Source organism: Etheostoma spectabile, chromosome 6 (genome assembly GCF_008692095.1).
Source record: "Etheostoma spectabile isolate EspeVRDwgs_2016 chromosome 6, UIUC_Espe_1.0, whole genome shotgun sequence".
Lineage (NCBI taxonomy): Eukaryota > Metazoa > Chordata > Actinopteri > Perciformes > Percidae > Etheostoma > Etheostoma spectabile.
Window position 1 is genome coordinate 12,118,230 of NC_045738.1, and position 13,094 is coordinate 12,131,323.

At 41.4% G+C, this 13,094-nt stretch overlaps 1 protein-coding gene across 3 annotated transcripts in view; it reads left to right on the forward strand.

Moving 5' to 3' along the window:
* Window positions 1-13,094, forward strand: part of cicb (capicua transcriptional repressor b) — a 35,053-nt gene that overhangs the window by 12,692 nt on the left and 9,267 nt on the right. For all 3 annotated transcript variants that reach the window (XM_032518586.1, XM_032518587.1, XM_032518588.1), the window contains exons 3-10: window positions 10,090-10,239; window positions 10,397-10,571; window positions 11,134-11,245; window positions 11,345-11,527; window positions 11,674-11,806; window positions 11,931-12,109; window positions 12,480-12,618; window positions 12,941-13,038. In XM_032518586.1, coding sequence (XP_032374477.1) covers window positions 10,090-10,239; window positions 10,397-10,571; window positions 11,134-11,245; window positions 11,345-11,527; window positions 11,674-11,806; window positions 11,931-12,109; window positions 12,480-12,618; window positions 12,941-13,038 — 1,169 coding nt within the window. The remainder of the gene's footprint in view (window positions 1-10,089; window positions 10,240-10,396; window positions 10,572-11,133; window positions 11,246-11,344; window positions 11,528-11,673; window positions 11,807-11,930; window positions 12,110-12,479; window positions 12,619-12,940; window positions 13,039-13,094) is intronic.

Consider the following 13,094-nt stretch of genomic DNA (forward strand, 5'->3'; position numbering starts at 1 on the left):
CACACTAGCTGGATGCAAAATTATTTATGTGTATTCATGTGTATGTGTGAGAGAAAGAGAGTGCAAAAGAGAAAATGTATGCTTGGATGTTTTTGGGTTTTCTGTTGGAATTGGACTGCACGTTATACAGGATTAGCTTTGTTGATATTGGAGAGTCTCTCTTATATTCCTCATAAGTCATTATAGACAGAAACTCCATGGCTGAGTCGTAGCAATCATACACTATATAGACAAGACACAATGCAACAGCAGGGATTTATTATAGAGAGGAACAGGGAAGTTTGATAGGAATCTGAAGCAAAAGAAAATAATTGAGGACTGTAGCTGTTCCCTGCTCTAAATCAGTGCTACACAAGACATTAACATTTATAGCAAAAATGAGGTTTAAAATGTGTGTGCAACATGTATGTAGGCCAGTTTCCATCAACTTGTTTTTGATTTTGTTTTTTAGAGAGAGAGAGAGAGAGAGATTAAATCAGAAAGAGAATGAAGAATAGCCTCCAAGAGGATAAAAGCATAGATGAATAAAGACGTAGACGTAGAAAAAGAGGATTTAGCAGCACCTTACAGTTGTACAAATCTTGCAGTTTATTTCTTTAAAAAAAAGTCTGACCACCCTATTAAGTGTGTGTGTACGTCCTGACCCTAGCCACTATGATCTCTTAACTCACTTCAAACTATTTCCGCTGACTCTTACTGTGTATATGTTCATGTGTTTGTTTATTATTTATTAGTAACTCATGTAACGCTATAGTGAAACAAGGTGGGGGCAGAGTTCTTGGCCTCTGATACTCAGGTGGGTTGATTCTAACAGTGCGTGAGTGCGTGCGTGCGTGCGTGTGTGTGTGTGTGTGTGTGTGTGTGTGTACGTTCACACCGAGATAAGTCCACACAGTGTGTGTGTAGGATATATGATGTACGTTTCAATGTATTGGTGTGGTGTGTGAAGAACTTATTTCTCAAGCTTCTGTGGGGGAAAATGCTGTGTGTGTGTGTGTGTGTGTGTGTGTGTGTGTGTGTGTGTGTGTGTGTGTGTGTGTGTGTGTGTGTGTGTGTGTGTGTGTGTGTGTGTGTGTGTGTGAACATTTTTCATTATAAGCTAAATAAGAGTCTATTTCTCAGTTCTGTAATATATGGACATATAGTATCAGTTAGTGTTATTCACTTCACCAGAGCCTTTTGCCCTTGGTGTGTACTGTATACTATCACTGTGTGGACGTTCACGAGTGTGACAGAAAGTTGACAGGAATAAGAACGTTGTCATTTTGAGTGTACGGTCCCTCCTCAGATCCCCTTTTTTTAGCAACTGAAAGGAACGCTGAATGAATGAATCACATCTCTTTATGTGTATGTGTGTGTGTGTGTGTGTGTGTGTGTGTGTGTGTGTGTGTGTGTGTGTGTGTGTGTGTGTGTGTGTGTGTGTGTGTGTGTGTGTGTGTGTGTGTGTGTGTGTGTGTGTGTGTGTGTGTGTGTGTGTGTGTGTGTGTGTGTGTGTGTGTGCATTTTATTTTGAAGATCTTTAAGCATATGCGTATGGAGGTTTACTTTAGAATTAGAATTAGTGTGTGAGCTTTTGCATATGGTCGTAGGAGTTTGTGAAATAACAGGGAAAGTAGGAAACACTGCAGACCTGTGTGTGTGTGTGTGTGTGTGTGTGTGTGATCACACATGCTATATTTTTGTTTGTGTTGGTGTTAGTGGCTTTTTAACAGCTTGTGAGATATGAGCAAAAGGTAAACAGTACATTTTCTACAAAGGTTCATTTAGTGTTTTCCAAAATTATTTCGATAATGTTTGTGTCAAAATGTATTATAAAAATGTTGGCAATTTTATATTTTGTGGAGTCATAGGGAACAAATCAAATTACACCTTCAGGGATAGGTAAAAATCAATATAGTACATCAAGCCTTTTAATTAAACAACAAGTAGATGAATTAATAAAATGTGCAAACTAAATGTTTGGTATATTCTTGTGGTCAGGTAGAAACTTTGATTTCATCAGGAGTGAATAAAATCACTGTGAAGTATCTGGCAGTTAATAAAAGAACTATGTTTCAGTAAACCAATATAGTTCTAACAATATGTAAGACAAATGCAACAGATTAATACATTTTCACAATTCAGAGATAAGTAGTCTGTGAGTTCTTTATCTCTTGTATATGTGATACACATTATAATCCTGCCAATAATCATTTATATGCTGTGTTTTTGTTATATCACTCAGATATAAGGCATCAATCCTCTGCTCCTCAAGCAGGTCCTCAACTGACACTCTCACACACTTCTTAGACGAAGCTTCTATGTGTTCTTTTGTGTATGTACTTTCCCACCTTAGCATCTTTTCAAATGTCCCTGTAACTTCCTGTATTAACAAAACTATTAAGAAAAGTGTACGCGGCAAGATGAAGGATGAGACCTTTTTTTTATAGTGTCACGTGTGTGTTGCATGCAACTTGTGTGTGTGTGTGTGTGAGACGGAGTAACCAAGCGTCAATCATTGAACACCGGATATGATGTGTTACCACCAAACGTCTGTTGCCATGGCAACAAGCAAACATCACGGGGATGTCGCCTGTACATAACACAGAATATTCACAAATAGAAATAGTGGTGTGGGGTGTGGTGTGTGTGTGGTGTGTGTGTGTGTTTTGGGGGTGTGTGTGTGTGTGTGTGTGTGTGTGTGTGTGTGTTGGTGTGTTGGTGTGTGTGTGGTGTGTGTGTGACTTTCCAATGGGGACACCCCAAACCACTTTATTTGTGGTTTCCTCTTAGTTCGGCTCTGTTGTAGTCAACAGAAACGAAGCGGGATATCGGAAGGTTTCCTCTTAATTTTTCAAGCGGCAAGTAAAGTGTTCCAGGTCAAATATCTTTTATATTTACTAAGCCATTTCCAGTCCTACTACTGTTTAATTTTAGTTGGAAAATTACAATCTTTATTATAATCATTTATTTAGATACTATTTTACTTTTGTAGCATTCTTGAGTGGCAACTTCCGTCAATCTAGCTCTGAATTCAGTCAGGAAAGTGAGCATGGCGTCCTTTTTATAGAGAGGACCTAGAGGACTTTGTTGCTGTAAAGGTCTTAAATGAGTATATTTGTTTGCTTGTTTCCAAATCCATGTTTTAACAGAAACACCAGCTTTTTCTGTATGACCACGTACTGAAACTGCTCGGCATCTCACATACTGTGCTGCATGAGATGTTTCAAAATTACACACAGTATGTCAATGTCACACAGTTAAAAATGATTGAAAGTAAAATTACAATATAACCTTAGTATATCATTAAGTGTGCATAATTCTCTATCTCTATGTTGCTCACACATGCACATGCAGTTTGTGCAACACTAAGAAAACATGTCACACTTACGTAGACAGGAATACACTTTTTCGTGCTGTTTTTTTGCACTTGGATACATATTTTTCTCTGCCCTCTCGCTTTCCCCGGTCTCATTTTATTTATTTTTTTCTAAGACATTATGACTCTTTTACATACAATTTGTTTTAACCCTTTGCTCCATCGCATTGCAGTGTTTTCGCTTCCCCTCCTCTTCACTTTGCTCTCTTCATCCTGGTCTACCCGGATACGGCTACCCGGGAATAACATCGCCACTCCCTCCCGCCTCTGCTTTACGTAACACTTAAAGCCCTGCATATCCTCCCTGGCCATGGCAACAACCACATCTGGATCACACAGCCATCTAGACTGGCACCAAAGCAAATATGAAGCCCTCAAGACTTACCACAAAAGTCATGTGCAACGATAATCCGTTTTTCTATTGGACGAAGCATACTTTGGGGAGATTCTCAAAATGCATTAATGCAGTGGGACTCCTAAGTCTGAGGTAGCTACAAGATGTTTACTTTACGCAAGGAAAGTTAGACTGATATTCAGATTTGCTTCCTCAGGATCTCAGTTGAACCAATGTTCAAACGTGAGATCACCGTTTAAATGTGTTCCTCACATCCCAAAGTTTGGAATGAGAAGATTTTTTATTTAGCTCAGGAATGTCTTTTCTATTCTTTATCCAATTCTCCTCTTCTCTCCTTGCATCTCTAGCTCCACAGTCTATGCACAGTTTTTTTGCTGCTCCCCGTCTGTTGGCCATTTATCTGCAGGCTAGTAGTGCCCCCAGATGGCCAAACACATACATTACAAGTTCATCCACACAGTGGATGAAGGGATCTGGGTCATCAAACACTGGTCTAAAGTTTTCCTGACATGTATTTTCCCCAATGCTAAGTCACTGTTGGGAAGAGAGACATAGTGAATCTGTATGTGTAGCCACAGAGTGGAAAGTGTGTTTTGTGGGTGATGAGATCTATTCAATTCCCAGTAATTATCGTATTATTCTCAATACTCAGCACTACAGTCTTAACTTTGCAACATTGAACAAAATAGGGAGTAGAATGCAGTGTTTTTATACTTTAACTGAAGCTAGAACTAAGCCATGATTGAGTCCAGTGTCCTAAAAGTAATCTCCAGTTTGCGTCCCACAACGCCATCCCTCTGGGTGTCCATAAGCCATGTAAAAAATATTTGGTTAACTTTATTTTGATGCAAAAGATTGTGATGGTCAGTAGCAGATTGGTGACCACAAACGACACAGGATCTTGTGCCCAACATAGCTGTTGCCATGGTAACTGCAAAGGACTGGTGGATTGAGTTATAATTGGACGGAGCAAATGGTGGGTTGTGGGAGGGAGAGAGAGAGACAGAGCACAGGGGTGGAAGATGAATTAAGGGGTGAGAGAGATGGGATGAGAGGGTGAGCAAAGGCAGTGCTCCGCCTGCACAATGCCAGCGTAGGGAAAGTTTCTTGTGTGAGGTCACGTGGCATTTGACAAATGTAATTGGGAGGTAGAGACATGCATGCATACGCACATTAAAAGCATGATGTCTGTAAGAGGAGACAGCCAATGAAAGCTGCTGAACACCTACACAGATATTGCACTGCTAGCACAGCAGCAGGCAGAGATAGTAAAGCTCAGCAGAGGGGGGGATTTCTCTTTTACTGTTTTGCCATGCCTTCTCTCTACTCTTGTCGGTCTTTCTTCACCGCATATCTCTTTTATATATTGGGATTTCCCACCATCATCTCAAATCTACCTTACCTTCTCTGTGCAGCTTTACATGCATTCAGTCAACAGATTTTTCTTTTTGTGCTTAAATAGCTGTTGTACAAAATTATCTCTGAGGTGACAAAAGTGTGACTTTTACTCAAATGTTTTTGCAGTATTTTTGCAGAATTTAAGTGTATTCCAAATCAGGCTAAAGGAAAATCCTGGTAACTGCTCTGAATAATTGGTCAGATGAAGTTCATTAACAAGGGCTTGTAATGTTTGCCCAGGGTTGTAACCACTGAGCAGCCACAGTAATCCCTCATCTCCACCGTGCCCTCTTTCACCCTCTTTTTTTCCTTTGACTCACGCAGTCAAGCTGTCCAACTCCCTCTGCTTAGCACATTGTGTTCACCATGTTGACTTGTTAAAAGCTTGGGGCAGTTGATAAGTCTTAATCTCTTATTCTCTGTATCTGTATGTCTCTTCTAATGCCTATCTGGAATTAGTCTTAAAAGAAGTACAGACAGGCTCCCCATATTTTTAAATGCACACAAGATGCTTTACTAATGTTAATGGCCTGACAAGATACAACAGAAAGGACCTAGGTACACTGCAAATATGCTCCTTTTTGTTTAAAATGTTAGATTATATCTATATTTTCTTGTATAGTAGCACAGATCCAAGTTTAGATTTCTCAGTGGTTTTTTTATTGGAGAAGTAAAACCCAGGACTGAGAGGGTTAACTGTTTTTTTTACTACAGAGGAATGCAGCTTCAAGTGGCTCTCACAAATGTATTGGTCAGTTACTGAGCTCCTGATGGGATGTCTGACAGGTAGTGGTAATTAAGTTCCTTCCACTTTTTAATGGATAGATGAGCTAAGCTAAGCATGGCTTCTTAACTCATACAGCATGAATAAAAACTATATCATGCACATGAGTTTTCTTCCTTTCTGCCATAACTGTGTTATATTTAAATAATACAGATATCTTTAAATGATTTTCCTTTGTCTCCCTTTTGCTTCTCTCATCTCTGGCCCCCCACACCCTTCCTCCTTTTAAGAGAAGTTCTGTTTTCACAAGTTGTTTTCTCTCCACCCACCCACCCACCTCCTCCATGTCTCCCTCCCTGCCTCTTCAGCTGGAAATGACTCCATTCTATTTTTACCCTCCGGTCCTCTCCACCCATTCTCCCTCTCTATCTAACCAGCCCTACTCTCCTGTTTTCAATTCTCTTTCTTTCTCCCTCTGTCCCGTTGAGTGTTGCATCAGAACATTTACAATGCTGTCTGGAGGAGGCACATTTGCATGATGGAGAGATGGAAAAAAATGTTTGGGGATTTGAAAGGGCTTTTTATGGTGGAAAATTACATCACTTGTCTCTCCACTGTTAGCTGCATTCCTATAAGCAAAGTAGCATGACCAGAGAAAGGGTTTATAATTCCTCTCAAAGGTGAATATTGCTGATTTATATTACAGTCAGCATTTGTGTTTACATGGAACAATAGCGCACCAGATGACCCTGCATACTCATATAGGTGTAATGGGCATGAATGTGCATGGTCATCTTGACCCTCCAGAGTCCTCATCAACATCCACCCCCGTGCGGATTGTATAAAAATACCAAAAGCAGCGTGGAAAGTAAACAGTAGATGGCTCACTAGCGCCTTCCTGCAACGGAGGGTCTTTAAAGATACCGTGTTGAAGCTTTAATAGAGCGCTTGTAAGAGGGAGGGATCTTGTCTAACTTCTGTTAAGTCGTTGGTTGGCCTATTTCTGAGTGTCGTCTTTTGATTGGTGGTTTTACGCATCCGTCAAGGTTTACTACGACTCCACCTGCACCAATGACATGACCGTGGGATGGGCTTACTGAAAGAAACATATACATTTTTGATTAATCACTTGAACGCCAATAACACACAATAAAACTATATGATGTTTATTTATTTTTTTATTTATTGGTGTTGTATATTTGAGATAAGTGCAGTTATTGTGGCTAGAGAAGCAGTTGGTCATAAAGCCGAGTAAAATTTGCATATGACTGGCATTCCAGTGCACACTCTGACCAATCAGGGTTCGCGGCGGGCAGATGACAGGTGGCTGTACTGTCCAATAAACAATTGGAATACGCCGAGGAGGGCGGGACAAGGCTGGGCGAGGTTGACAGGACGGGAAGAGGAGGGGGCGAGTGCAGGGGGGGGGGCAGCAGCCTAGTTTTACAACAAGAGGAAGAGGGAGGGAAAGAGAAAGAAAGGGCCAAGGCTTGAGCGAGAGAGAGAAAGAGGGAAACGAAACAAAAATAAAGGATTAAACTCGGGCTAGGAGCTGTGGAGATGATCTACAAGGACTTTTCTGGACCAAAACAACACTCGTGACATCAAGTATTAACTGAACTGGACGGTGTGCGCACCGATGTCGTCCCTACGAAGTGGTTAGCTAACCTGCTGCAGACGGACGGATCTCACCAAAGGCTTTAACCTAACGCTGCTGTATCGCTTTTTGTAAAGCCCCCCCCCACCCCCATGTCGGGTTCAGGTCCAGTATTCGGGCATCTTCTACCAGCCACTCGTTTGCTGCTTTGTGGAAGAAAATAACTGCGATTCATCCCCATTTTTTGTCCTCGCCGACTGGAGTCAGGAGTCCTCACCGTGGTCGCTTTTATCGCTGTGTTGTAGACCCATCAGTTGCTAGCTAACGTCAGTTCTGTGGTCAGATTGGCCAGGTAGGAAATGGGCTGGTAGATTAGAGACTATAAAGAGACCAGTAAGAGCTTGGAGAATAGAGACGATAGTGTTTGGTAGCTTTCTTGATAATCAAACTGATGGATAGTGGGCTTGTAAGCACTGGGTGATGGATGAATGCACCAGATTTACAGTCAACATCTGCTAGTGCCCAGTAAACAAGGATAAACCGAAGTTGGTCGCTATCCTTTTAAAGGCTATTTCGGATATTGGCAGGTGTTAACGGAACTGTCAGGTTAAAACTGGTGCATAGTACAATTCTGAGAGCAGGTTATAGGAAAAACAAGTTAGTTCGTATTTGGTTTAATGCACTTCTTAAACAACTCGCTGGATTATTTTGGCAGCCAGTACCTGTTAATACGCATTCGTAGTTGAGACATGAGAACAATTGCGTTTCTTTTGCCTCTGTCTGTACGGCGTGTGCACGACCAGGGGCGTTCCCGAGAGGTTGGTCCAATTTGGAGCGGTTTACTTGAGGCTCCGGTTGTTACGAGAGAGAGCTAAATTGGCGTCTCTGTTGGTTTATTGTATGAATCAGAAAGTATTGAAGGTGTGTACGTTAACAAAGAACACTTGGACAACAAGCAGTTTCTTTCGCAGTTCTTCCGAGTTTGACGAATCACCTTAGCTTTGATCGCCCCAATTTGCTTGTTGCAGTCTTGCTTTGCCTGATCGATATAAAACCCTCTTACAGCAGCCCTGTGGCGGTTTCAGTCGGGGGCTTTGCTTCTAATAGCTGCCAAGCCCATCTGTCTGCAGCTGTGTTGTAGCACAGAGCAAGGCTCGACATGGCCCAGAAAGACTGCGTAGTTTCCGGGCGGATGTTAAAATCCAGGCCGTGGATGGGCTAGAGGCCTTGATAACCCCTTCAACACCAAGCTGCTGGAGTAATGTAAACAAACGGGGAGAGAGGGCATCGGGGGTAATTAGACCAAAGGGAAGAGGAACCTTTCCTTTGATCACAATAGTTTCAGTGGATCGTCAATACACTGTTGCATTCGTACAATTGTAACCTAAGTATTGTATCGTTTGTAGTACATTTTGTCCACTGATGTTTAAGTGTTACAGGTGCGTTATTATAATGCGGCATTAACGATACGGAGAGATGCACTCTACTTGACAGACATATTTAATTTTTACTCGCATTGGAACTTAAACAGTATCCCTCTCCAAAACATCTTAAAATCTCCGTGATGCAGGTTGATGATGCCGTAATTGTTGTGAGTGATGGCCGCAACCTGTAGGGATGAAACTGATACAGACACCTTTGGGCAACTGTCGTCATCCGTGAGCTTTCCAGCAATATCAGCTCGAGGTTTTGGATTTAAGATGTTTCTTTACCTGGATTTCTGTGTGTTGTAGAAGAGTGATTTTAAAAGAACCTATTGTTTTTGCTGCGAGAAACACCAAGGATTTCCTTCAACAATGTTCTCTTCAGAGAATCCTCAGTATCTCCGCCAAGGATTAAGCATGTTTGGTTAGTCCATCTCACTTACCTAACTGTTTATATGGGAATACAGTATCATTTATGCCAGATCTGATCCATACAGCAACATTTCATTATTGTTTACTTGTAACATAACGCAACAAAAGTGTTAATTATTAATATCAAACAAAACCTATTGTAGAAGGTGACAGATACACTCAGCTTTTGTTACTTTAAACTTTTTGGGAAAGTCATCCTCAATAAAAGATTTATTTTCCAAAGATGGAAAAAATAATATTTTACAGTCCTCATACAATTCCTTGCTTATTTATGGGGGTTCAGAGAGCCTGTTATTTAGAACAGAGAGTCCTTTTGTACATCTGCTGTTGTTGGAGTGATTTAACCAGTTAAGGGGCTAGAAATGAGCTACTGTGGCAGTACTGATATATTCTTTGTATTCTGACAGGTAGTTAATTGCATTCACCTAGTGTTCCAGATACTAACCAGTCACTTACTAGATGGCTAAATTAAAAGGCAGTAGCGCTGTGCATCCAAAGGAGCTGCTGTCAAAGCAATGAGCTTACCCTGATTTTAGTGAATTTATTTGTGGTTATTTCACTCCAAAATAATAATAAAAAACATGTCTCATTTCAAACACATTTAAAGAGATGATTAGAGTTTGTGATTGGAATATTAATGCATCTCTGGTGGGAGTGTTACACTGCAGGCCCTCAGCATGTCAATCTGAATGTAAGAAGGCCTGGTTCTTTTGAAAGTGATTTCTGAAGAGGGAAGAATTTATAGAGCTCTGGACATCAGATGGTGTTGGTTTTAATGAACAATGCTGTTTTCCCCTGCAGTGTGGACCAATGTAGAGCCCCGGTCAGTTCCAGTCTTCCCCTGGCATTCATTGGTCCCTTTCCTGGCACCCACCCAATCAGATGCTTCTTCTCAGCCAGGAGAGGGTCCGCACCCAGTCAACCATCCCCAAGCAGCCAGTCTGAAGACAGGTACTACTAAATACATTTATTGTTTAACTTAATGACTGGAGAATATGTGTTATCACCAGTTTCATGTCATTTTCCTTGGGTTTAACACTGTTTGTTATCCCATATATTGTTTACTTTGCCCTGAACAAGTTTGTATCTTTTTGTTGTTCTTCTTCAGAGTGTCAGGGGGTTGCAGCGCAGTCACAGGAGCCCGCAGAAGCACCTCCCATTGTAGAGAGAGGTCCTCCGTCCCGGCCTCCCCCCTCTTCTGATGAGCCGCCTCCAGAGAAGGAGAAAGGAGATACGGAGATGGAGAGGCCTGACAGCGAGACCGAGAGTGACGTGGATGACCCGTAAGTGCAGTTTTTTTTAAAGGGATTTAATGTGCGCAGCTTTAAGGTTAAATGAACACATAAAGTTAAACACTGCACATACACTCCTATCAGTGTCTGTATGTAAAAGCATTGTCCGAGTCAGCCTTCACAGTAATTTTCTCAGTGGTACTGTGTACCCACACATACAGTATGGGAGTGTGATATTTTCTGTATCCTCGTGCTAATTTGGGCAGAAGAGCTCAATGCCAGAACAAAGCAGATGGGAACAAAAGCATTCCATCTCTGGGCTCTATCACTATATGAAAGGCAGTGGCCAGGCTGTCAGCCATTGAAATGGTTGAGCTATCTGCTGAATCTGCTGATGTATCTCATGGTAGATGAACTACTTGTGCTCTGCACCTACATCTGATAAACTTAGTTTTAAGATAAATAATAATACTAGTTACAAAGTAGAACATTTCCCAGTTTTAAATAATAAAGAGTAAGTAAGTATTAATTGTAAGCCTGCATGAGTGTATTGTCCACAAGGAAAATATCAAATGAAGATGACAAACAGAGGGTGTTTTTTGTCTGCTTTCAGTTTCCTCCCAGGAGTTGTGCCAGAGCAGCCCCTCTCTACATCACCAGTAAAGAGACGCACTCAGTCCCTCAGTGCACTGCCCAAAGATGGAGATAAGAGCAGCCCTGGAAAGGTAGTCTTTTCACTGCTCCCATCATCAATATCAAAATCCTCAATGTTCTTTTTATTGAAATATGTAATATCTCTCTATCTTTCTTGCTCACTCTTTCAGAGGGAGAAGGACCACATCCGGCGACCAATGAATGCATTCATGATTTTTAGTAAGCGCCATCGTGCATTGGTGCACCAGCGGCACCCAAACCAGGACAACAGGACAGTCAGCAAGATTCTTGGAGAGTGGTGGTATGCTCTGGGACCTAAGGAGAAACAAAAGTACCATGATTTGGCCTTCCAGGTACACCAATGCATTTACAGATAAAAAACACACAAACTTTAAGATTATACAACTTAATGCTTCTGTGCTAACCTATAGTACATACACTATATTTTTGTTTTGTTTTTCACTAACTCCCTCCTTCTTGTCCCTTCTCCTGTTACCAGGTAAAAGAGGCCCACTTTAAGGCCCACCCAGATTGGAAATGGTGCAACAAAGACAGGAAGAAGTCCAGCTCTGAGGGCCGTGGGGTCCTAGGGGGCAAAGACATCAGAGAGAGGAGCATGTCTGAGTCCACAGGTTGGTTTCACTCGGCACTCAGAATATAAACATACACATGTGTATATATGTTTCTAGCAAGTCGTTAACAGTATTCTTATACCTGTCAGTCTTTTATCTGTTTTTTTTTTTTTGCCCCTGGTAGAACCGCATTCTGTGGAGCTGAAGGGGGTTGGTCCAGGACTGGTGGGTGTGTCTGAAAGGAGCACAGGAAAAGGTCATGTGGGCCAGCTTACCCGTCCCCGAGCCTTCTCTCAAAGTGCCATGCACAGCCTGGAGCGGAGTGATAGAGGCAATACACAGGCACTGGCAGAACTGGCCCAGGTAAGAGAGGAGCACAGCTCATAGACCTGCAACTTTGCACGTCTATCTATAAATTGGAGACCATTATCACTGCATGAGACATAAAAAATGTTCTATTGTTGTTTTTGTAAACATGACTTAAATAAAGAAAATTTTCCCCCAATTGAGTCACTTTAACAGAATTAGTTTAACAGAATCCATTTTTTAACAGTGTGCCAATTGTGGCAGTGCAATACGAGGATTTTTCTATGATAAAAGGGAATCTTTGCTCATAAAATACCCAGAAGACTCATTGACACATCTGGAATATAGTAATTATTAAACACTAAGAAGAAATCACTTGTTTTAAAACCATCTCTGCTTCACGGTCACTTACTTTTTATCTTCTTAGATGTGTGGGGAAAGTGGCAGTCAGTTTTCAAGCCATGCCCCACCCCTGTCACAGTCTCAGAGGGGGGTCAGCGAGGACATGACCAGTGACGAGGAGCGCATGGTCATCTGTGAGGAGGAGGGAGATGACGATGTCATTGGTGAGAAATCAGACCTACTCTGTTCATAAAACCGAATGTTAGATTAGATTTATTTAAGTGTTAGTATACTGCTTCCTGTGTTATTAACCAACTTAGTACATTTCCAGCAACTGCATGTGGATTTGTTATTCAGTAGTACGATAACATTATATATAGCTCAGGATTTTGCTAAATTGTGTCCAGTTTTTGACCACTTCAGTGTTTTGATTTTAAAGAGCCTATGGCATTGAGAGCTGACTCAGACACTAAGCACACCCTGACTTGATTGGATTATAAATTGCAAGGTCAATTGTAGCTCTAGTATATTTTTTCTTCTCTACAGAGGACCCTTATCCTAGCAGTTCCATAGATCTCAAATGTAAGGAGCGAGTGACTGACAGCGATAGTGAGAACGGTTCTGGAGACGAAAGTGATCGGAAGGTAACCGGCTTGAACAATCATTTTTCTGTTTTCAGTCTATCTTGTCATTTTAAAGT